This window comes from Pseudophryne corroboree, chromosome 1, assembly GCF_028390025.1.
Source record: "Pseudophryne corroboree isolate aPseCor3 chromosome 1, aPseCor3.hap2, whole genome shotgun sequence".
In the NCBI taxonomy this organism is placed as follows: domain Eukaryota; kingdom Metazoa; phylum Chordata; class Amphibia; order Anura; family Myobatrachidae; genus Pseudophryne; species Pseudophryne corroboree.
The window spans coordinates 706,245,160-706,269,522 of NC_086444.1; the positions used below are offsets into that span (position 1 = coordinate 706,245,160).

General features: G+C 48.8%; 1 protein-coding gene across 15 annotated transcripts in view; it reads left to right on the top strand.

The window, feature by feature from the left end:
• The window catches only part of PTPRS (protein tyrosine phosphatase receptor type S), a 752,553-nt gene that overhangs the window by 88,716 nt on the left and 639,474 nt on the right, over positions 1-24,363 (top strand). For all 15 annotated transcript variants that reach the window (XM_063914875.1, XM_063914874.1, XM_063914881.1 and 12 more), the window contains exon 2: positions 391-532. In XM_063914875.1, coding sequence (XP_063770945.1) covers positions 472-532 — 61 coding nt within the window. In that variant the 5' untranslated portion in view covers positions 391-471. The remainder of the gene's footprint in view (positions 1-390; positions 533-24,363) is intronic.

Genomic DNA, 24,363 nt, shown 5'->3' on the forward strand with positions numbered 1-24,363 from the left:
GTAAATACCCATACCTCGCACTGATGCGCACGACCGCGGGAGCGACTATACGCGAATTGCTAATATGTGCACGCACAGCAGAACAAGTACACGCACGGAGGACATCTGTGTGTAGTTCGTACGTGATGTGTGTACTGCAATATTTTTCGACTTTGACAATCGATAAAGTTCTTATTCTAGTAGTTGCCTACTGGGTATGTATGTGTGTGTTTTTGTTTATTTAAATTAGGATTTGATATGATCTTTAAAATGTGGACCTCTCCAAAATATACATACTGTACCAACTAAAGAAAAGTTGTTTGAAGTATTTATTCTACCAATTAAGGTAGTTACAAGTGGTGTATAATTGTTTTAATGCTTTTTTTTTTCTTTTTTTTTTTCTTTAAACAGATGTTACTGCCAGTGTGAACCCAGGATATTGGCTGCACTGAACCAGGGAGTTGCGAGTAAAGGATCACGTGCAGCCCCAGTATGTTGGTCTTCATGTGCATCATTAGCCATTTCCTCCTCCTTCCTGAACTGAGGGCTGACAGTAAGTAAATTATTTTTCTTTCCTTTGGTAAAATTTTTCATATGTTTTGTTTAAATCGTGTATATCTTTTAAGAAAGGTATCCAAAGTGGTGTATTAGACTGCTAGGAAGTACTTGTCTCATGTTTGACACATATTCAGAGTTAGAGGAAGAGGTACTCTATTTGGACGATGTTTATAATCCATTTAACAAGTAAAGTCCTGCCAAATCATGCCCACTGGCTATCCAGCCACGCTCCATTTATTTTCACTCGAGAGTGGTGTGATAGTTGAGGACTTGTAAAAATGTCTTCCGTTATCAAGCAACAAATGCATGGTTTTTATATTACAATGAAAAACTAAATCGAAAATTCTTATTAACCCAATATGATGAGGCATTTTGTAACCTACCTAGATGTGAAAAATGTGAAGGGCACATTTATACACAGTGGAGGCAGATAAAAATATATTCAGTTCAATGACTGACTAATTTAAACTACACTCTTTTAATCCCAAATTAAGCCTATTCCGAACAAGACCATATTTACTGTACTACTGGGTAAAGAAACCTGAGAATGCCAGGACACCTCGGATCGTTGGTATATCCTTGTGCATTAATCGATCTCTCCAATCATGCAAATTGTTTTAGTTGACCATAATAAGGTGATAATGTATCAAACCTTGGAGAGAGATAACGTGGAGAAGTTACTCATAGCAAACCAATTGACTTCTAACTCTCTTTTTTTCTACCACAGCCTGTAAAATGACAGAAGCTGGTTGGTATAGGCACCATCTCCACTTTATCTTTTTCCAAGGTTTGATGCATCTCCCCTAAGTTTCTCTTTGTGTCCCCCATTTTATTTTAGTCTACTTGATTAAATTCATTTGGACCCATCAGCCTAGTATTGCAGTCCCCCCTCCCCCCTCATTGCCTTCCCCCATCCTCGTGTCTCCTATTTCTGTCCCTTCCCTTGCTCCCTGTATCTAACTTCTGTCCCCCTTCATAAAGATCATATTGTTTTATTTCTCTCACGTCCTAGGGGATACTGGGATGGTAGAGTTACCATGGGAATAAATGGGGTCCATTGGAGCCTGGCACTTAAAAAATTCTTCAGTGTGCTGCTCCTCCCCTCTATGCTCCTCCTGCAGACTCAATCTAGGAAAACCGAGGAGACGGACATACTCTGAGAGGAGGAAAACAGATAAGATAAAAGTGGTGAGATACGAACTAGCACACAACATAACAAGAGGATAGCAGCACAATCCACAACTTGAAAACTAGGGACAGCAACAGCAGACCCAAACAGTAAACACACAAGAACAACTCTTGCAGGAAAATTCGAAGCACAGAGGCGGGCACCCAGTATCCCCTATGGCAGCGGTGGCCAACCCGCGGCTCTCGAGCCGCATACTGCTCTTTCATCCTCCGCATGCGGCTCGATCCGTTCCCGGACACTGCTGCCCGACACACCGCACTCACAGCAGATAGCAGCAGGTCTCCAGCGGCGGTGTCTATCTAAAATTCGCCCCTGGCCCGTGAACCAGTCAGAGCTCGCGGACCGGCAGCTAAGGCTCCTGATTGGCTGCCGGTCCATGAGCTCTGATTGGCTCACGGGCCGGCGCCGAATTGAAGATAGACACCGCCGCCGGAGACTGAGGGGTAGGAGAGGCGCACGCTGCGCTCTCCTTCCCCTCACAGCAGCAGCGCTTTTTTTTTATTTTTTTTTATTTTGGGGGGGGGGGGGGGGGGTGAGGCACTGTGGGGGCATGTGTATCAGCACTGGGGGCATATCTGGCACTGTTGCAGGCATTGTGGGGGCATGTGTATCATGTGTATCAGCACCGGGGGCATATCTGGCACTGTGGGGGCATGTGTATCTGCACTAGGGGCATATGAGGCACTGTGTGGAACATGTGTATCTGACACTGTGTGAGGCACTGTAGGGGCATGTGTATCTTCACTGGGGCATATCTGGCACTGTGTGGGCATGTGTATCTGCACTGGGGGCATATCTGGCACTGTGGGAGGCACTGTGGGGGCATGTGTATCTGCACTGGGGGCATATCTGGCACTGTGTGGGCATGTGTATCTGCACTGGGGGCATATCTGGCACTGTGGGGACATGTGTATCTGCATCGGGGGCATATCTGACACTATGGGGGCATGTGTATCTGCATATCTGGCACTGTGGGGCATATATGTATCTGGCACTGTGGGGCATACATGTATTTGGCACTGTGGGGGCATACATATATTTGGCACTGTGGGGGCATATATGTATCTTGCACTGTGGGGCATATATGTATCTTGCACTGTGGGGACATGTGTATCTGGTACTGGAGGCTTATATGTATCTGGCACTGTGGGGACATGTGTATCTGGCACTGGGGGCATATATTTATCTGACACTGTGGTGGCACCCATTTTTTTGCATTTTTATATGTATGTGGCATTGTACAACATGACTAAACGGGGTTATGACACAAGGTCACACTCCTACAAACGTCATATCGAAAGGTGTGTGCACAAAAATGGGGCGTGGCTTTGTGACAACTAGGCCACCCCCCCATTTTTGCACGCGTGACGAAGGCGCGTGCATGATAGTAGCTCTTGCCCTTGCCTGTGGATCTTTTCTGGCTCTTTGCCTCCGACTGGTTGGCCACCCCTTCCCTACGGACTAGGAGAAAAGGAATTACTGGAAGGTATCAAATTCCTATTTTATCTCACATGTGCTGGCTCCTCCCCTCTATGCCCCGCCTGCAGACTCCGTTTCGAAATATGTGCCCAAGGAGTTGGGTGCATTCTCTGGAGCTCCAGAGAGTTTACTTCAAAACTTTATTTTAGTTTATTTTCAGGCAGCACTGGCTGGCACCAGTCTGCCTGCGTTGTGGGACTTTTTCTTCTTTTCTTTTCTTCTTGTGTACTTGGGGGGGGGGGGGGGGGGGGGGGGGTCGGGGGGGGGGTCCAGACCAAGCTCTTGAAGGGTTAATGGTCTGTATCCCCGCTGACAGGACATAGCTCCTGAGGTGTTGTTTTGCATTACCCCCAGGGTGTGCGCGCACTCCAACACCATGCCGCTGCCCCTAACAGAGCTGAAGACGCTGGAGTGGCGAGTACAGAAACCGGGGTGCCGGTTAGTGGGACCTCGGTTACAGTGGCGGAATAAGGCTGCGACGGGCACTCGGCACTGCGGGCTGAGGTGCCCACTGCAGATTCCCACACTGGCGCTGATGCAGTACAGGAGTTTTGCCAGTATAAACTATGTAGGAACCGCATGCCATTAATGGGGCTGGGCTTCGCGGAGAGCGGGACCAGCAGCTCCGAGGCGCCATTTCCTGCTGCATCACACTACAGGCTGCATGCAGGGAAGCGCTGCTCCTCCAAGTACCCTAAAAACAGCTTGTTACTGATACCAGGGAGTTTTGTAGAAAGGGGGGGAGCAATGTATCGTATGTATATACATAAAAAAATAAGAATTTACTCACCGGTAATTCTATTTCTCGTAGTCCGTAGTGGATGCTGGGAACTCCGTAAGGACCATGGGGGGGGGGGGGGGGGGGGGATAGCGGGCTCCGAAGGAGGCTGGGCACTCTAGAAAGATTTATGACTACCTGGTGTGCACTGGCTCCTCCCACTATGACCCTCCTCCAAGCCTCAGTTGGGACACTGTGCCCGGACGAGCAGACATAATAAGGAAGGATTTAGAATCCCGGGTAAGACTCTTACCAGCCACACCAATCACACCGTACAACTCGTGATACTATATCCAGTTTGACAGTATGAAAACAACTGAGCCTCTCAACAGATGGCTCAACAATAACCCTTTAGTTAACAATAACTATTTACAAGTATTGCAGACAATCCGCACTTGGGATGGGCGCCCAGCATCCACTACGGACTACGAGAAATAGAATTACCGGTGAGTAAATTCTTATTTTCTCTAACGTCCTAGTGGATGCTGGGAACTCCGTAAGGACCATGGGGATTATACCAAAGCTCCCAAACGGGCGGGAGAGTGCGGATGACTCTGCAGCACCGAATGAGAGAACTCCAGGTCCTCCTCAGCCAGGGTATCAAATTTGTAGAATTTTGCAAACGTGTTTGCCCCTGACCAAGTAGCTGCTCGGCAAAGTTGTAAAGCCGAGACCCCTCGGGCAGCCGCCCAAGATGAGCCCACCTTCCTTGTGGAATGGGCATTTACAGATTTTGGCTGTGGTATGCCTGCCACAGAATGTGCAAGCTGAATTGTACTACAAATCCAGCGAGCAATAGACTGCTTAGAAGCAGGAGCACCCAGCTTGTTGGGTGCATACAGGATAAACAGCGAGTCAGATTTTCTGACTCCAGCCGTCCTGGAAACATATATTTTCAGGGCCCAGACAACGTCTAGCAACTTGGAGTCCTCCAATTCACTAGTAGCCGCCGGCACCACAATAGGCCGGTTCAGGTGAAACGCTGACACCACCTTAGGAAGAAATTGGGGACGAGTCCTCAATTCTGCCCTATCCATATGGAAAATCAGATAAGGGCTTTTACATGATAAAGCCGCCAATTCTGACACTCGCCTGGCTGAAGCCAAGGCCAATAACATGACCACTTTCCACGTGAGATATTTTAGATCCACGGTTTTTAGTGGCTCAAACCAATGTGATTTTAAGAAAACTCAACACCACGTTGAGATCCCAAGGTGCCACAGGGGGCACAAACGGGGGCTGAATATGCAGCACTCCTTTCACAATGCCTGAACTTCAGGTACTGAAGCTAATTCTTTTTGAAAGAAAATCGACAGAGCCGAGATCTGTACTTTAATGGAGCCTAGACTTAGGCCCATATTCACTCCTGCTTGCAGGAAATGTAGAAATCGACCTAGTGGAAATTCCTCTGTTGGGGCCTTTTTGGCCTCGCACCATGCAACATATTCCCGCCACATGCGGTGATAATGCTTTGCCGTAACATCTTTCCTGGCTTTAATAAGCGCAGGAATGACTTCTTCCGGAATACCCTTTTCCTTCAGGATCCGGCTCTCAATCGCCATGCTAAACGCAGCCGCGGTAAGTCTTGGAACAGACAGGGCCCCTGCTGAAGCAGGTCCTGTCCGAGCGGCAGAGGCCATGGGTCCTCTGATATCATTTCCTGAAGTTCCGGGTACCAAGCCCTTCTTGGCCAATCCGGAACCACGAGTATCGTTCTTACTCCTCGCCATCTTATTATTCTCAGTACCTTTGGTATGAGAGGCAGAGTAGGGAACACATAAACCGACTGGTACACCCACGGTGTCACTAGAGCGTCCACAGCTATCGCCTGAGGGTCCCTTGACCTGGCGCAATATCTCTTTAGCTTTTTGTTGAGGCGGGACGCCATCATGTCCACCTGTGGCCTTTCCCAACGGTTTACCAACAGCAGGAAGACTTCTGGATGAAGTCCCCACTCTCCCGGGTGTAGGTCGTGTCTGCTGAGGAAGTCTGCTTCCCAGTTGTCCACTCCCGGAATGAACACTGCTGACAGTGCTAGTACGTGATTTTCCGCCCATCGGAGAATCCTTGTGGCTTCTGGCATTGCCATCCTGCTTCTTGTGCCGCCCTGTCGGATCACATGGGCGACTGCCGTGATGTTGTCTGACTGTATCAGTACCGGCTGGTTTTGAAGCAGGGGTCTTGCCTGACTTAGGGCATTGTAAATGGCCCTCAGTTCCAGAATTTATATGTAGGGAAGTCTCCTGACTTGACCATAGGCCCTGGAAGTTTCTTCCCTGTGTTACTGCTCCCCAGCCTTGAAGGCTGGCATCCGTGGTCACCAGGACCCAGTCCTGTATGCCGAAACTGCGGCCCTCTAGAAGATGAGCACCCTGCATCCACCACAGTAGAGACACCCTGGTCCTTGGAGACAGGGTTATCATTTGATGCATTTGAAGATGCGATCCCCACCACTTATCTAAGAGGTCTCACGGGAAGGTCCTCGCATGGAACCTGCCGAATGGAATTGCTTCGTATGAAGCCACCATTTTTCCCAGGACTCGTGTGCAACGATGCACCGATACCCTTTTTGGTTTTAGGAGGTCTCTGACTAGAGATGACAGCTCCTTGGCTTTCTCCTGCGGGAGAAACACTTTTTTCTGTTCTGTGTCCAAAATCATCCCCAGGAACAGTAAGCGAGTGGAAGGAACCAGCTGTGACTTTGGAATGTTCAGAATCCAGCCATGCTGTTGTAGCACCTCCTGAGATAGTGCTACTCCAACCAGTAACTGCTCCCTGGACCTTGCCTTTATAAGGAGATCATCCAAGTATGGGATAAATAAAAACTCCCTTTTTTGAAGGAGTATCATCATTTCTGCCATTACCTTGGTAAACACCCTCGGTGCCGTGGACAGTCCAAACGGTAGTGTCTGGAATTGGTAATGGCAATCCTGTACCACAATCTGAGGTACTCCTGGTGAGGAAGGTAAATAGGGACATGCAGGTAAGCATCCTTGATGTCCAGGGATACCATGTAATCCCCCTCGTCCAGGCTTGCAATAACCGCCCTGAGCGATTCCATCTTGAACTTTGTTATGTAAGTGTTCAAGGATTTCCATTTTAAAATGGGTCTCACCGAACCGGCTGGTTTCGGTACCACAAACAGTGTGGAATAGTAACCCCGTCCTTGTTGAAGTAGGGGCACCTTGACTATCACCTGCTGGGAATACAGCTTGTGAATTGCCTCTAGCACAGCCTCCCTGCCTGAGGGAGTTGTCGGCAAGGCAGATTTGAGTAAACGGCGGGGGGGAGACGCCTCGACTTCCAGCTTGTACCCCTGAGATACTACTTGAAAGATCCAGGGATCCACCCGTGAGCGAGCCCAGTGATCGCTGAAATTTTTGAGGCGGCCCCCCACCGTACCTGGCTACGCCTGTGGAGCCCCCGCGTCATGCGGTGGACTCAGAAGAAGCAGGGGAAGAATTTTGATTCTGGGGACTGGCTGCTGGTGCAGCTTTTTCCCTCTTCCCTCATTTGACCCGCCTGCTTTTTTGAGGCCAAAAGGACTGTACCTGATAATACAGTGCGTTTCTTAGGCTGTGAGGAAACCTGAGGTAAAATATTTTCATCCCAGCTGTTGCTGTGGATACGAGGTCCCAGAGACCATCCCCAACCAATTCCTCACCCTTATAAGGCTCTATGTGCCTTTTTAAAGTCAGCATCACCTGTCCAGTGTCGGGTCTCCAATACCCTCCTGACAGAATGGACATTGCAATAATTCAGGATGCCAGCCGGCAAAATATTCCTCTGTGCATCCCTCATATATAAGACGACGTCTTATGTTCGCAAAATAGTATCCCTGTTTGAAAGGGGTACAGACCACGCTGCAGCAGTCTGCAGGTCTCAGTCTAGTACCTGAGTGTGTAATTACAGACTTCAGGATAGCCTCCTGCTATTTATCAGCAGGTACCTTCCAAGTGGCCGTATCCTAAGACGGCAGTGCCACCTTGACAAACGTGTGAGCGCCTTATCCACCCTAGGGGATATCTCCCAGCGTAACTTATCCTCTGGCGGGAAAGGGTACGCCATCAGTAACTTGTTAGAAATTACCAGTTTCTTATCGGGGAAACCCACGCTTTTTCACACTTCATTCACTCATTTGATGGGGGAACAAAACACTGCCTGCTTTTTCTCCCCACACATAAAACCCTTTGTTTTTAGTGGTACTTGGGTTAATGTCAGAAATGTGTAACACATTTTATATTGCCGGGATCATGTAACGGATGTTCCTAGTGGATTGTGTATATGTCTCAACCTCGTCGACACTGGAGTCAGACTCCGTGTCGACATCTGTGTCTGCCATCTGAGGGAGCGTTGATGGCCTTTGAGACGTCTGGGCAGGCGCGGGCTGAGAAGCCGGCTGTCCCATAGCGGTTACGTCATCCAGCCCTTTATGTAAGGAGTTGACACTGTCGGTTAATACCTTCCACCTATCCATCCACTCTGGTGTCGGCCCACAGGGGCGACATCTCATTTATCGGCATCTGCTCCGCCTCCACATAAGTCTCCTCATCAAACATGTCGACACAGCCGTACCGACACACCGCACACACACAAGGAATGCTCCAATGAGGACAGGACCCACAAAAGCCCTTTGGGGGGACAGAGTGAGAGTATGCCAGCACACACCAGAGCGCTATATAATGCAGGGACTAACTGAGTTATGTCCCCTATAGCTGCTTTTATATAATTTATACTGCGCCTAAATTTAGTGCCCCCCCTCTCTGTTTTAACCCTGTTCTGTAGTGTACTGCCACCTTTCCTGTCTCTGAGGAATTAAACACACCTTTTAAAGAGGCGTGGGTTAATCCTGACAAGAAATTTCAAACCCCTAAGCTGTTGCGAAACTCCTTCTCTTTCCACACTGAGGATACGAAAGTGTGGGAAAATCCTTTACCTGTGGATATCTCAGTGTCCAGGCTGTCACGTAAGATTATGCTGCCTGTACCTGGTGCTATCGCCTTAAAAGACCCTGCTGACCGTAAGATTGAGACTATGCTTAAATCCATTTACACTGCAGTGGGTGTCGCACAGAGACCCACCATTGCTTGTAGTTGGATCACAAGGGCCATCGTTAAATGGTCTGGTAACATAATAGAGGGTTTGGATACTATGCTTCAGGATGAGCTAATAACACTCCTGCAACATATTCAGTATTCGGCTTACTTCATGTGTGAGGCAATTAAGGAGATTGGCATTATCAACTCACGCTCTACTGCTATGGCTGTGTCGGCACCAGGGGCGTAGGGAGGGCGCTTCTGGTGGAGCTCGAGCTCCAGGTGCTCAAGACAGTACATGGCGCCGCAGCTCGACTCCGCTTGGCCGCAAGCAGCACGCAGCCACAGCTGTCAGTCACTGACAGCTGGAAGCCCGAGCTGCATCAAATCTCTCCCTCCCCTCTGCTCCCTCCTCCCCTCCGGTCCGTTACTTGCATGTGACGTCACGCGCACGGACGGGCGGAGACGCGTCCAGCAGCAGTCGGGATGCAGGAGCTGGACAGGTGAGTTTTTCTTTTTTTCTTTTGTGTTTGCGGCGCTATCAGGGTGCACAGCTACAGGGGGCACAATTACTCTGGGCACAGCTACTGGGGGCACAACTACCCCAGGCACACAGGGGGCACAAACCAGGGTGCACAATTACTCTGGGCACAGCTACTGGGGGCACATCTACTGGGGGCAAATCTACAGGGGGCACAACTACTGGGTCCATAACTACAGGGGGATAACTGTGGCCACACCCCTTCCCTATGAAGCCACGCACCTATATTTAGCCTATGGGTGTGTGGGGAAGGGGCGCCAAAGGAAACTTTCGCCCTGGATGCCACAAGGTCTAAACCAGCCCTGGTGGCCACGCCCCCAATTTAGTACAGGGGAGGGGGGCGCCGAAACATACCTTGCTCCAGGTACCATGACACTTTGCTACACCTCTGGCCCGCTCTCCAGTACTTTTGTGTGGCCAGATTTAGGGGCAGAGCCAGAGGTGCTATCAATGCTGCTCGGGGAAACCGAGGTAAAGCATGCAGACCAGCGGCTACTGGTTTCCTGAAACAGAGTTCAGGCTCTGCCTCCACCAGGCCCTCTGTGTGACGGTTGGCCCCAGCTTCAAGTGGAGGTTCAAGTGGGTGCTCACCTAAAAATTTTCAGCCATGATTGGGCGGTATCCTGCCGGGATCCTTGGGTAAGAGACCTGGTCTCCCAAAGATACCGGTTGGAGTTTCAACAGCTCCCCCCTCACAGATTCTTCAGGTCCGGCTTACCAGCTTCACCTGTGTCAACGGTTACCTTGCTAGAGGCCATCCACCGACTGCAACAAATGCAGGTCATTGTTCCAGTTCCCCCTCTACTCAAAAACCAGGGCTTTTATTCCAGCTTGTTCATGGTACCGAAACCGGACGGTTCGGCCCGGCCAATCTTGAACCTCAAATCTCTGAACCTATACCTAAGGGTATTCAAGTTCATGATGGAATCCCTCAGAGTGGTGATTTCAGGCCTGGAAGAGGGGGTATTCCTGGTTTCCCTGGATATCAAGGATGCGTACCTTCACATCCCAATATGGCTGCCTCATCAGGCTTACCTCAGTACCAATTTCGGGCCCTACCCTTTTGCCTATCCACAGCTCCATGGGTGGTCACAAAGGTGATGGCGTAGATGATGATGCTCTGCGTAAGGGGTGTGAACATCGCTCCATAATTAGACGATCTCCTCATAAAGGCTGTGTCCGAAGTACGGTTGTTAGAAAGCATCACTCTGACTACACGGCTTCTGACGGATCACAGGTGGATTCTCAATTTGCAGAAGTCCCACTTGGTACCATCACAGAGACTGCAGTTCTTGGGGATGATCCTGGACATGGTGTCTCAGAAGGAGTTCCTTTCTATGGACAAAGTTTTGACAATTCAAATGATGGTGTGCTCTGTTCTGAAACCTCCGAAGGTCTCTGTGCATCTCTGCATCTGGCTGTTGGGCAAGATGGAGGCTATCCAGTACGGAAGATTTCAGGCCCGTCCTTTCCAGCTGGATCTGCTGAACATATGGTCCGGCTCCCACCTACACATGCACCAGCGCATATCCCTGTCACCAAGAAGAAGGATTTCCCTGTTATGGTAGTTACAGATCCCCCACCTGGTAGAGGGTCGATACTTCATAACTCAGGCTTGGATTCTATTGACAACGGATGCGAGTTTCCGCGGCTAGGGTGCTGTGACCCAAGGTGCTCCATTTTAGGGAAGAAGGTCATCTCAAAAGGCCTCGCTAACATAAACATTCTGGTACTCTGGGCAATTTACAATGCCCTTCTACAAGCGTCTTCTCTCCTCCAACATCAGGCCATACAGGTCCAGCCAGACAACGCCACGACGGTGGCATAAATAAACAGGGAGGAACAAAAAGCAGGGCCGCAATGCGAGAGGTGTCTAGTATACTCCTCTGGCCAGAACGCAATACCAGGACCATGTTGGACATCTTCATTCCAGGAGTGGACAACTGGGAAGCAGACTTTCTCAGCAGGCACGACCTTCACCCGCAGGTGTTTCAGCTGTTGGTACAACGGTGGTGGCTGCCGGCTGATCGACATGATGGCTTCTCGAATCAACAAGAAGCCGCGTTGATACTGCTTCAGGATGAAGGATCCACAGACTGCAGCGGTGGACGCTCTGACGGCGCCATGGATTAACCAGTTCATTTATCTGTTCCCTCGGATTCGTCTCATTCCCTGGCTCCTCAAGACACTAAAAAGGTAAAACGTTCAGGCAATTCTGATTTCCCTGGATTGGCTTTGCCCGGGCCTGGTATGCAGACCTTCTGGCCATGTCCCTCAAGGAGCCCTGCCCTCTGCCACTTCAGGAAGATCTTCTGCAAGGGCCGTTGGTCTATCAAGATTTACTGTACAACGGCTACATTTGAACGCATGGACATTGAGAGGAAGATTTTAGCCAGAAAAGGGATTCCTGGAAAGGTAATCTCAACTATGGTTCAGGTTCAGAAGGTGGGCACATCTAAGCATTACCGTGTCTTGGAATTGGGGGACTTATCCTGTAAGAGCCCTTATCTGGTGTTTCACATGGATAGAGCGGAGCTCAGGACTCATACGCAGTTTCTGCCTAAGGTTGTGTCGGCATTTCACGTCAACCAGCTGATTGTAGTACCTGTGTTGCCTGACACGTCAGTTGCCTCAAAATCCTTGGATGTTGTTCGTGCTTTGAAGGTGTATGTCAAGAGAACTGCTAGTCACTGGAAATCTGATTCCCTGTTTGCTCTCTATGACGCTACAAAGATTGGATGTCCTGCTTCAAAAGCAGTCCATTGCTAGTTGGATCCAGATGACTATCGAAAATGCTTACTCTTCGGCAGCTTTGCCGCTGCCAAGTTCTGTTCAGGCCCACAAGGTCGGTGGGTTCTTCCTGGACAGCTGCCCGTGGTGTCTCGGCTTTGCAGTTATGCCGAGCTGATACTTGGTCTGGTTCGAACACTTTTTTGTAAAGTTTTACAGGTTCGATACCTTAGCTACTGAGGACCTTCAGTTTGGTTGCTCGGTTTTGCAGGGGTCTCAGCACTCTCCCACCTGTTCTGGGAGCTTTGGGATATCCCCATGATAACGCTTACCATCCCAGTATCCCCTAGGACGTGAGAGAAAATAGGAATTTAATACCTAACGGTAATTCCTTTTCTCCTAGTCCGTAGGGGATACTGGCTCCCTCCTCTGTGCTTTGAATTTTCCTGCAAGAGTTGTTCTTGTGTGTTTACTGTTTGGGTCTGCTGTTGCTGTCCCTAGTTTTCAAGTTGTGGATTGTGCTGCTATCCTCTTGTTATGTTGTGTGCTGGTTTGTATCGCACCACTTTTTCTTATCCGTTTTCCTCCTCTCAAAGTATGTCTGTCTCCTCGGGCACAGTTTTCCTATTCTCAGTCTGCAGGAGGGGCATAGAGGGGAGGAGCCAGCACACTGAAGAATTTTTAAAGTGCCAGGCTCCAATGGACCTCATCTATACCCATGGTAACTCTTACCATCCCAGTATCCCCTATGGACTAGGAGAAATGGTATTACCGGTAGGTATTAAATTCCTATTTTTATCAGCCTTTTAAGTCTCAATGTTTCAGTACAATGTTGTTAGTTTAATGACAGGAAGTTGAACTTGTCCCTTACACTAACTGATTATTTTCTTTAATACAATCCGTTTACACCATGTATAATTAAATTTTCATTGTGAAGGTTCCACCAAAGTAATGTGAAAATTATACACTTTAGAAAAATCAGAAAAAATAAATCAAAGGTGGCGGTGCACTGGCTCACTAAATGTAATCAACTTTATTGTTATGCCTAAAAATTGTAAAGTACCGGCTTAGAAAACTAAATATTAAAAAATAAATTGTTTTATTTCTCTAATTCACAGTTTCAGTAAGTGGTTCTTAAACCTAATTGAGCTGATTTCTTGATGGAAGTAGTATGATATAGAAAAGAATATAATATTAGAGTTAGTGGATTATTTGAGCAATAAACTATGTAAATTAATTTATCTTCCACTTTATAGTGCTGATTTTCTCACAGTAAAGCTAGCAATTGACAATTTTTTAAGAATAAAAAAAAATTAGACCCATATAGACCACTTCTTTTTTTTCTTTTTCTGTTTGCTCTATAAATAAATTACATTTTAAAACACAGTAATATGTGTCTTGTTAAAATTGAAGTGTAAGGATCTCTAACCTAACATTGAGATTTCTTGGAAGGGAGTGTTGCATGTAGTGGCTTTAGTAATGTAGAGATGTGATTGCCTCAGTAACAACAGACTAATTGTAGTAGTGATCTAAGGGCCTTTTTCAGGTTTGTTAGCAAACCAAAAAAGTTTGCAATTGGGCAAAACCGTGTTTCACTGCAGGTGGGACAGCTGTAACATGTGCAGAGAGAGTTAGATTTGGGTGGGGTGTTTTCAAACTGAAATTTTAATTGCAGTGCAAAAATTAAGCAGCCAGTATTTACCATGAATAGAAACCATATAATCCACCCAAATCTAACTCTCTCTACACATGTTACATCTGCCCCACCTGCAGTACAACATGGTTTTGCCCAGTTGCTAACTTTTTTTGGTTTGCTAACAAACCTGAATAACTCCTAAATCCAGATGGCATCAGGCTACCTAGTAATTTAATATTGCTACCACCATAATTAACCACATACGCTGTTTGATCTTGACTGCATTTACCTGGGTGCCTCACAGTTCATCTCATGAAGTAACTGACTCTCAACCTAAAAAATAATACACTTCACACATTACCTCATTATCCTTTTATTCCACCTTTTGAGTGGTTATACCATCAGTGGTATCCTGTTTACCAAAAATATGTGTATTTGTTCCTAGGCTTCAAAGTTTATATAAGTCTTTTTAACAAAATACTTGTGCACATTTTTGGAATTGCACTAATTGAACAAAAGCAACTATATGGAACAAGAAACAACCAAAGGAAAGCAAACAAATGTTGGGGTAGACTAAAGCTGGGTATCTACTTGTCAGTCCTCAGGGAATACAACTCCAGACCAGACTGTCGACACTAGATCGCAGATTCAACATCCAATTTATGCGTACACACCTGCACAATTTTGCTGAATATCTTCAGTCTACATCTGCTGAAACCATCTGCTTAAATGATTGTGTAATTGTACGAATTGGGAGCAGAATTGTACAAACCAGTCTCAGAAGCGTAAACGCTTCTAAATTGGTTTTAGCTATCTGGTCTCCTGATTTTTCATCAGGTTTAAAAAAATCTTTTGACAAGAATAGATGACTGAGATTGGATAAAAATAAGATTTTACTTACTGGTAAATCTATTTCTCATAGTCCGTAGAGGATGCTGGGGACTCCGTAAGGACCATGGGGAATAGACGGGCTCCGCAGGAGATAGGGCACTTTAAGAAAGCTTTGGATTCTGGGTGTGCACTGGCTCCTCCCTCTATGTCCCTCCTCCAGACCTCAGTTAGAGAAACTGTGCCCAGAGGAGATGAACAGTACGAGGAAAGGATTTTTGTAAATCTAAGGGCAAGATTCATACCAGCCACACCAATCACACCGTATAACTTGTGATAAACTACCCAGTTAACAGTTTGAACAATAACATAGCCTCGGTTCAAACCCGATCAACTATAACATAACCCTTATGTAAGCAATAACTATATACAAGTCTTGCAGAAGAAGTCCGCACTTGGGACGGGCGCCCAGCATCCTCTACGGACTACGAGAAATAGATTTACCGGTAAGTAAAATCTTATTTTCTCTAACGTCCTAGAGGATGCTGGGGACTCCGTAAGGACCATGGGGATTATACCAAAGCTCCCAAACGGCCGGGAGAGTGCGGATGACTCTGCAGCACCGATTGAGCAAACAGGAGGTCCTCCTCAGCTAGGGTATCAAACTTATAGAACTTTGCAAAGGTGTTTGACCCCGACCAAGTAGCAGCTCGGCACAATTGTAGTGCCGAAACCCCTCGGGCAGCCGCCCAAGAAGAGCCCACCTTCCTAGTGGAATGGGCCTTAACTGATTTAGGCAATGGCAATCCTGCCGAAGAATGCGCCTGCTGAATCGTGTTACAGATCCAGCGAGCAATAGTCTGCTTTGAAGCAGGAGCGCCAACCTTGTTGGCCGCATACAGAACAAACAGAGCTTCGGTCTTCCTGATCCTAGCCGTTCTGGTCACATAAATCTTCAAAGCCCTGACCACATCCAGGGACTCGGAATCCTCCAAGTCCCGTGTAGCCACAGGCACGACAATAGGTTTGTTCATATGAAAAGATGAGACCACCTTGGGCAGAAATTGAGGACGAGTCCTCAACTCTGCCCTATCAACGTGAAAAATCAGGTATGGGCTTTTATATGATAAAGCCGCCAATTCCGAAACCCGCCTTGCAGAAGCTAAGGCCACAACATGACCACTTTCCAAGTGAGGTATTTCAACTCTACTGTTTTGAGTGGTTCAAACCAAGGTGACTTGAGGAAACTTAATACCACGTTAAGGTCCCAAGGCGCCACCGGAGGTACAAAGGGAGGCTGAATATGCAGCACGCCCTTCACAAAAGTCTGTACTTCAGGAAGAGAAGCCAATTCTCTTTGAAAGAAAATGGATAAGGCCGAAATTTGAACCTTTATGGACCCTAATTTTAGGCCCAAATTCACTCCCGTTTGAAGGAAGTGAAGCAGATGGCCCAACTGGAACTCCTCCGTAGGAGCAGTTCTGGCCTCACACCAAGAAACATATTTTCGCCATATACGGTGATATTGTTTTGACGTCACGTCCTTCCTAGCCCTGATCAGGGTAGGAATGACCTCCTCCAGAATCCCTTTTTCCGCTAGGATCCGGTGTTCAACCGCCATGCCGTCAAACGCAGCCGCGGTAAGTCTTGGAACAGACAGGGCCCCTGCTGCAGCAGGTCCTGCCTTAGAGGAAGAGGCCACGGATCTTCTGTGAGCAACTCTTGCAGATCCGGATACCAAGTCCTCCTTGGCCAATCTGGAACAATGAGGATTGTTCTGACCCTTCTTATTCTTATTATCCTCAACACCTTGGGTATGAGAGGTAGAGGAGGAAACACATAGACCGATCTGAACACCCAAGGTGTCACTAGAGCGTCTACCGCAACCGCCTGAGGGTCTCTTGACCTGGCGCAATACCTCTTTAGCTTTTTGTTGAGGCGGGACGCCATCATGTCTATCTGAGGCAGTCCCCACCGATCCGTGATCTGTGTGAAGACTTCTTGATGAAGTCCCCACTCTCCCGGATGCAGGTCGTGCCTGCTGAAAAAGTCCGCCTCCCAGTTGTCCACCCCCAGGATGAACACTGCTGATAGTGCGCTTACATGGCCTTCCGCCCAGCGTAGAATCCTGGTCGCCTCTGCCATGGCCACGCTGCTCCTTGTGCCGCCTTGACGGTTTACATGAGCCACTGCCGTGACATTGTCTGACTGAATCAGAACCGGTTTGTTCCGAAGCCATTCCTCCGCTTGGCGTAGGGCGTTGTATATGGCCCTCAACTCCAGGACATTGGTGTGGAGACCAGTCTCTAGGCTTGACCAGAGACCCGGGAAATTTCTTTCTAGTGCGACAGCTCCCCAACCTTGGAGGCTCGCATCCGTGGTCACCAGAACCCAGTCCTGAATGCCGAACCTGCGACCCTCCAGGAGGTGAGCACTGCGCAGCCACCACAGGAGAGACACCCTGGCCCTGGGAGACAGGGTGATCCGTTTTTGCATGTGTAGATGGGACCCGGACTATTTGTCCAATAGGTCCCATTGAAAGGTCCTTGCATGGAACCTGCCGAAGGGGATGGCCTCGTATGAAGCCACCATCTTCCCCAGAACCCTCGTGCAATGATGCACTGAAACCTTTTTTGGCTTCAATAGGTTCCTGACCAGAGCTACGAGCTCCTGAGCCTTCTCCACTGGAAGAAAAACTTTTTTTTGGTCTGTGTCTAGAATCAGGCCCAAAAAGGGCAGACGCGTTGCAGGGACTAGCTGGGATTTCGGTAAATTGAGAATCCAGCCGTGCCTCTGCAACGTCTTCACGGACAGAGACACGCTGTCCAGCAACTTCTCCCGAGATCTCGCCTTTATGAGGAAATCGTCCAAGTACGGGATAATTGTAACGCCCTGCCTGCGCAGGAGCACCATCATTTCCGCCATTACCTTGGTGAAAATTCTCGGGGCCGTGGAAAGACCAAACGGCAATGTCTGAAATTGGTAGTGACAGTCCTGTACTGCAAATCTCAGGAACGCCTGGTGAGGAGGGAAAATCGGAACATGAAGGTAAGCATCCTTTTTGTCCAGGGACACCATCCAATCCCCTCCCTCCAGGCTGGCGATGACCGCTCTGAGCGACACCATTTTGAACTTGAACCTCTTCAAGTACAGGTTCAGGGATTTCAGATTTAAAATGGGTCTGACCGAACCGTCCGGTTTCGGTACAACAAACAGGGATGAATAATAACCCTCTCCTTGCTGGAGATGAGGAACTTGGACTATCACCTGTTGAATGTACAATTTGTGAATTGCAGCTAACACCAGCTACCTCTCCGACAGGGAAGCCGGCAGAGCCGATTTGAAAAACCGGCAAGGAGGCATGTCTTCGAATTCCAGTCTGTATCCCTGGGAAACAATCTCTATTGCTCAGGGATCCACCTGTGAGAGAACCCAGACGTGGCTGAACCCACTTGATCTGACCCCCCCGGAAAGCCCCAGCGTCATGCGGTGGACTTTGCGGAAGTAGGGGAGGACTTCTGCTCTTGGGAACTAGCCGAGTGCAGCTTTTTTCCCTTACCTTTACCTCTGGAAACAAAGGACGATCCTCGTACCTTCTTGCTTTTATTGGAACGATAGGACTGCATTTGATAATGCGGTACCTTCTTAGCATGCTGCGGGGGAACATAAGGTAAAAAATTCGATTTACCGTCCGTAGCAGTAGAGACAAGGTCCGAGAGGCCTTCTCCAAACAACTCCTCCCCCTTGTAAGGCAATGACTCCATATGCCGCTTTGAGTCGGCGTCTCCCGTCCACTGTCGGGTCCACAAGAGTCGCCTAGCAGAAATAGACATAGCGTTTATTCTGGAGCTTAGTAAACAAATGTCTCTCTGAGCATCCCTCATATACAAGGCAGCATCTCTGATATGCTCAATGGTCATTAGAATGGTATCCCTATCTAAGGTGTCAATCTCCGTAGATAAGGAGTCTGCCCATGCCACGACAGCACTACAAACCCAGGCCGACACCATGGCCGGTCTAACGATAGTTCCTAAATGTGTGTAAATGTGCTTCATGGTAATTTCCTGCTTGCGATCAGCAGGATCCTTGAGGGAAGCAGTATCCGGAGAAGGCAGTGCCACCTTCTTGGATAAGCGTGTCAGTGCCTTGTCTACTTTAGGCGAAGATTCCCATCGTATCCTATCCTTCTGTGGAAAAGGATACGCCATAAGAATCCTTTTGGGAACATGTAGTCTCCTATCCGGAGACTCCCAAGCCTTTTCGCACAATTCACTTAGCTCAAATGAGGACGGAAACGTGACCTCAGGCTTTTTCCCTTTATACATGTGAACCCTCGTGTCAGGGACAGGGGGTTCCTCAGTGATATGCAAAACCTCTTTTATGGCAATAATCCTGTATCGAATACCCTTTGCCACCTTCGGCTGTAATTTTGCATCCTCATAGTCGACACTAGAGTCAGTATCTGTGTCGGTATCTGTGTCAGCGACCTGGGATATGGGGCGCTTTTGAGACCCTGAAGGTCCTGGCGCCACAGGGACAGGCACGGTCTGGCTACCTGACTGATCCCTAGCCTCAGCCTTGTCTAACCTTTTATGCAGGAGATTCACATTTGCATTTAAGACATTCAGCATACCCACCCAGTCCGGTGTCGGCGTTGCCGATGGCGACCTGACATTCAAACACTCCCCCTCCACATTAAGCGAGCCTTCCTCGTCAAACATGTCGACACACACGTACCGACACACTTCATACACACAGGGAAACTCTTTTCTGAAGACAGTATCCCCTTTAAGGCCCTTTGGAGAGACGGAGAGAGAGTATGCCAGCACACACCCCAGCGCAATGACCCTGGATACCAACACAAAATGTTTTTCCCCAGCAGCACTGTATAATATCTTATCCACCAATTATGTGCCCCCCCCCCCTCTCTTTTAAACACCCCTTCACCGTGTGTAAGCAGGGGAGAGTCCGGGGAGCTTCCTCTCAGCGTTCTGTGGAGAGAAAAATGGCGCTGGTGAGTGCTGAGGGAGAATCCCTGCCCCCTCGGCGGCGGGCTTCGGTCCCGCTCAAATTTGTGTAAAAATGTCGGGGGCTCTTTTATATACATGTACAGTGCCCAGCTGTACATGTATATATCTTTTTGCCATGTTTTGAGGTGTTATTATTGCTGCCCAGGGCGCCCCCCCTGCGCCCTGCACCCATACAGTGACCGGAGTGTGTGAGGTGATGTGGAGCTGCGGTGCTGTGCGTTACCTCAGTTAAGCCGCTGAAGGCTTCTGCCGCCTGAGACGTCTTCTTGCTTCTGTTCTTCTGGCTCTGTGAGGAGAACGGCGGCGTGGCTCCGGGGGTGGACGCCCAGGACGAACCTGTGTTCACCCCCTCTGGAGCTAATGGTGTCCAGTAGCCGAGGAAGCAGATCCTATCATTTAACGTAAGGGTACACAATTGCGCCTGAATACGTGGTAGTATTAATTGCGTTATTTAATGACAAATAGACAATATATAAATAAAGAATATGTGTATTTATTCTATAAAAACAGAATGACAGAAAGAAAGAATAGATGAAAAAGGTATGAATCAATGAAAAAAGTAAGTCCAAAGTCCAGTGCAATAGAGTGTGGTGTCCCACCGCGTTAAATTGCACTCAATCGTCTACCACAGTGTGTGGAGGGGCATATAACAACACAGTCCCAAAAGGAGCTCACTATGTGATGTATGGGTCACGGTAAAAAAAGTCTATTGCAGAGGCTAGATCCTGTCTCGAGAGGGGGTGCGATCTTCCGACAGTGCTAGCAGTGATGGGGTACCCCAAATGGCTGTGCGGGAGGGATAAGTTGCAGGAGACAGGTGATCGCTGGCTCTGGACTCGCCGCTCTCTAACTCAGTCCATGGCGGCGGAAGGTGCCCGTGTAAACAGGCGTCTGCCGCCAGCCGGATCCGAGGAGTGCGGTCGTGTCTCTGGGGGGGAAAGTGTCACTGACTTCTAGACCCGGAGCAGGACTGTCCGCAGTGCACCTCCCCACTTACAGAGCCCTTACCTTGTTCCTCTGCGCTCGGTTCCCAACGTCCGCTGCCACCTCGCTTCCCTGTCAGTCTTGCAGCTTTTCGTCCGGTTTCTCTTTCCTGTTCCTCGCGGTCACGTGACCCGGTCCTGTTCCTCAAAGCCTCCAACGCCGTGGGTGATAAATGTATTGAGGAATATAGAGCTCCGCTGTGTTGAAAAGAATTAATGCAGTTTGTTTGAAAAGGTGTCCTGTGCTTTCTCCTACGCGTGTCGACCTTTCTGGGTCTTCCTCAGGGAGTCCTTGAGTGCCATCTTTAGTATGGGCTATTTATGCCCATACTTACTTATGTCATTGAAAGGGGGTGTGCTTCTCGGTTTTTACTAGGGAATTGCTGTAAAACGACCCCGAGAAGCACACCCCCTTTCAATGACATAAGTAAGTATGGGCATAAATAGCCCATACTAAAGATGGCACTCAAGGACTCCCTGAGGAAGACCCAGAAAGGTCGACACGCGTAGGAGAAAGCACAGGACACCTTTTCAAACAAACTGCATTAATTCTTTTCAACACAGCGGAGCTCTATATTCCTCAATACATTTATCACCCACGGCGTTGGAGGCTTTGAGGAACAGGACCGGGTCACGTGACCGCGAGGAACAGGAGAGAGAAACCGGACGAAAAGCTGCAAGACTGACAGGGAAGCGAGGTGGCAGCGGACGTTGGGAACCGAGCGCAGAGGAACAAGGTAAGGGCTCTGTAAGTGGGGAGGTGCACTGCGGACAGTCCTGCTCCGGGTCTAGAAGTCAGTGACACTTTCCCCCCCAGAGACACGACCGCACTCCTCGGATCCGGCTGGCGGCAGACGCCTGTTTACACGGGCACCTTCCGCCGCCATGGACTGAGTTAGAGAGCGGCGAGTCCAGAGCCAGCGATCACCTGTCTCCTGCAACTTATCCCTCCCGCACAGCCATTTGGGGTACCCCATCACTGCTAGCACTGTCGGAAGATCGCACCCCCTCTCGAGACAGGATCCAGCCTCTGCAATAGACTTTTCTCTAACGTCCTAAGTGGATGCTGGGGACTCCGTAAGGACCATGGGGAATAGCGGCTCCGCAGGAGACTGGGCACATCTAAAGAAAGCTTTAGAACTAACTGGTGTGCACTGGCTCCTCCCCCTATGACCCTCCTCCAAGCCTCAGTTAGATTTCTGTGCCCGACGAGAAGGGTGCACACTAGGGGCTCTCCTGAGCTTCTTAGTGAAAGTTTTAGTTTAGGTTTGTTATTTTCAGTGAGACCTGCTGGCAACAGGCTCACTGCATCGAGGGACTAAGGGGAGAAGAAGCGAACTCACCTGCGTGCAGAGTGGATTGGGCTTCTTGGCTACTGGACATTAGCTCCAGAGGGACGATCACAGGTCCAGCCTGGATGGGTCCCGGAGCCGCGCCGCCGGCCCCCTTACAGAGCCAGAAGAGCGAAGAGGTCCGGAAAAATCGGCGGCAGAAGACGTTCCTGTCTTCAATAAGGTAGCGCACAGCACTGCAGCTGTGCGCCATTGCTCTCAGCACACTTCATACTCCGGTCACTGAGGGTGCAGGGCGCTGGGGGGGGGCCCCCTGAGACGCAATAAAACATGACAGAAATACCTTACATGGCAAAAATGCATCACATATAGCTCCTGGGCTATATGGATGCATTTAACCCCTGCCAGAATATACAAAAAACCGGGAGATAAGGCCGCCGGAAAGGGGGCGGAGCCTATCTCCTCAGCACACTGGCGCCATTTTTCCTCACAACTCAGTTGGAGGGAAGCTCCCTGGCTCTTCCCTGCAGACAGAAAGGGTTAAAAAAAGAGAGGGGGGCACTAATTAGGCGCAGTATTAAAACATACAGCAGCTATAAGGGGAAAAACACTTATATAAGGTTATCCCTGTATATATATAGCGCTCTGGTGTGTGCTGGCATACTCTCCCTCTGTCTCCCCAAAGGGCTAGTGGGGTCCTGTCCTCTATCAGAGCATTCCCTGTGTGTGTGCTGTGTGTTGGTACGTTTGTGTCGACATGTATGAGGAGAAAAATGATGTGGAGACGGAGCAGAGTGTCTGTAACAGTGATGTCACCCCCTAGGGGGTCGACACCTGAGTGGATGTACTGTTGAAAATTACGTGACAGTGTCAGCTCTATATAAAAGGTTGACATGAGACAGCCGGCTACTCAGCTTGTGCCTGTCCAGACGTCTCATAGGCCGTCAGGGGCTCTAAAGCGGCCGTTACCTCAGATGGCAGATACAGACGCCGACACGGATACTGACTCCTGTGTCGACGGTGAAGAGACAACCGTGATTTCCAGTAGGGCCACACGTTACATGATTGAGACAATGGAAAATGTTTTTATACATTTCTGATAATACGAGTACCACCAAAAAAAGGGGTATTATGTTCGGTGAGGGAAAAACTACCTGTAGTTTTCCTGAATCTGAGAAATAAAATGAGGTGTGTGATGATGCGTGGGTTTCCCCCCGATAACAATTAATAATTTCTTAAAAAGTATTGGCTGCATACCCTTTCCCGCCAGAGGTTAGGATGCGTTGGGAAACACCCCCTAGGGGGGATAAGGCGCTCACACGCTTGTAAGAACAAGGGCTCTACCCTCTCATGAGATGGCCGCCCTTAAGGATCCTGCTGATAGAAAGCAGGAGGGTATCCAAAAAAAGGTATTTACACACATACTGGTGTTATACTGCGACCAGCTATCGCCTCAGCCTGGAGGTGCAGTGCTGGGTTGGCATGGTCGGATTCCCTGACTGGAAATATTGATATCCTAGATAAGGATAGTTTATTATTGCCTATAGAGCATTTAAAAGATGCATTTCTATATATGCATGATGCACAGCGGAATAATTGCCGACTGGCATCAAGTATAAGTGCGTTGTCCAATTCTACCAGTAAAATGGTCAGGTGATGCGGATTCCAAACGGCATTTGGAAGTATTGCCTTTGAAAGGGGACATTTGGGGTCGGTCTTTTAGACCTGGTGGCCACGGCAACAGCTGGGAAATCCACGTTTGTACCCCAGGTCGCCTCTCAAATAAGACGCCGTATTATCAGGCGCAGTCCTTTGTTGGCAAGCGGACAAAAGGTTCCTCTTTTCTGCTCGTGACAGAGGGAGAGGAAAAAGGCTGCAGAGATCAGCCAGTTCCCAGGAACAGAAACCCTTTCCCGCCTCTGCCAAGCCCTCAGTATGACGCTAGGGCTTTACAAGCTCAGGCACGGTGGGGGCCCGTTCTCAATGAATTTCAGTGCGCAGTGGGCTCACTCGCAAGTAGACCCCTGGATCCTTCAGGTAATATCTCAGGGGTACATATTGGAATTCGAGACGTCTCCCCCTCGCCGTTTCCAAAAGTCGGCTTTACCGACGTCTCCCTCTGACAGGGAGCCAGTTTTGGAAGCCATTCACAAGCTGTATTCCCAGCAGGTGATAATCAAGGTACCCCTCCTGCAACAGGGAACGGGGTATTATTCCACACTATTGTGGTACCGAAGCCGGACGGCTCGGTGAGACCGATTCTAACATCTTTGAACACTTACATACAGAGGTTCAAATTTAAGA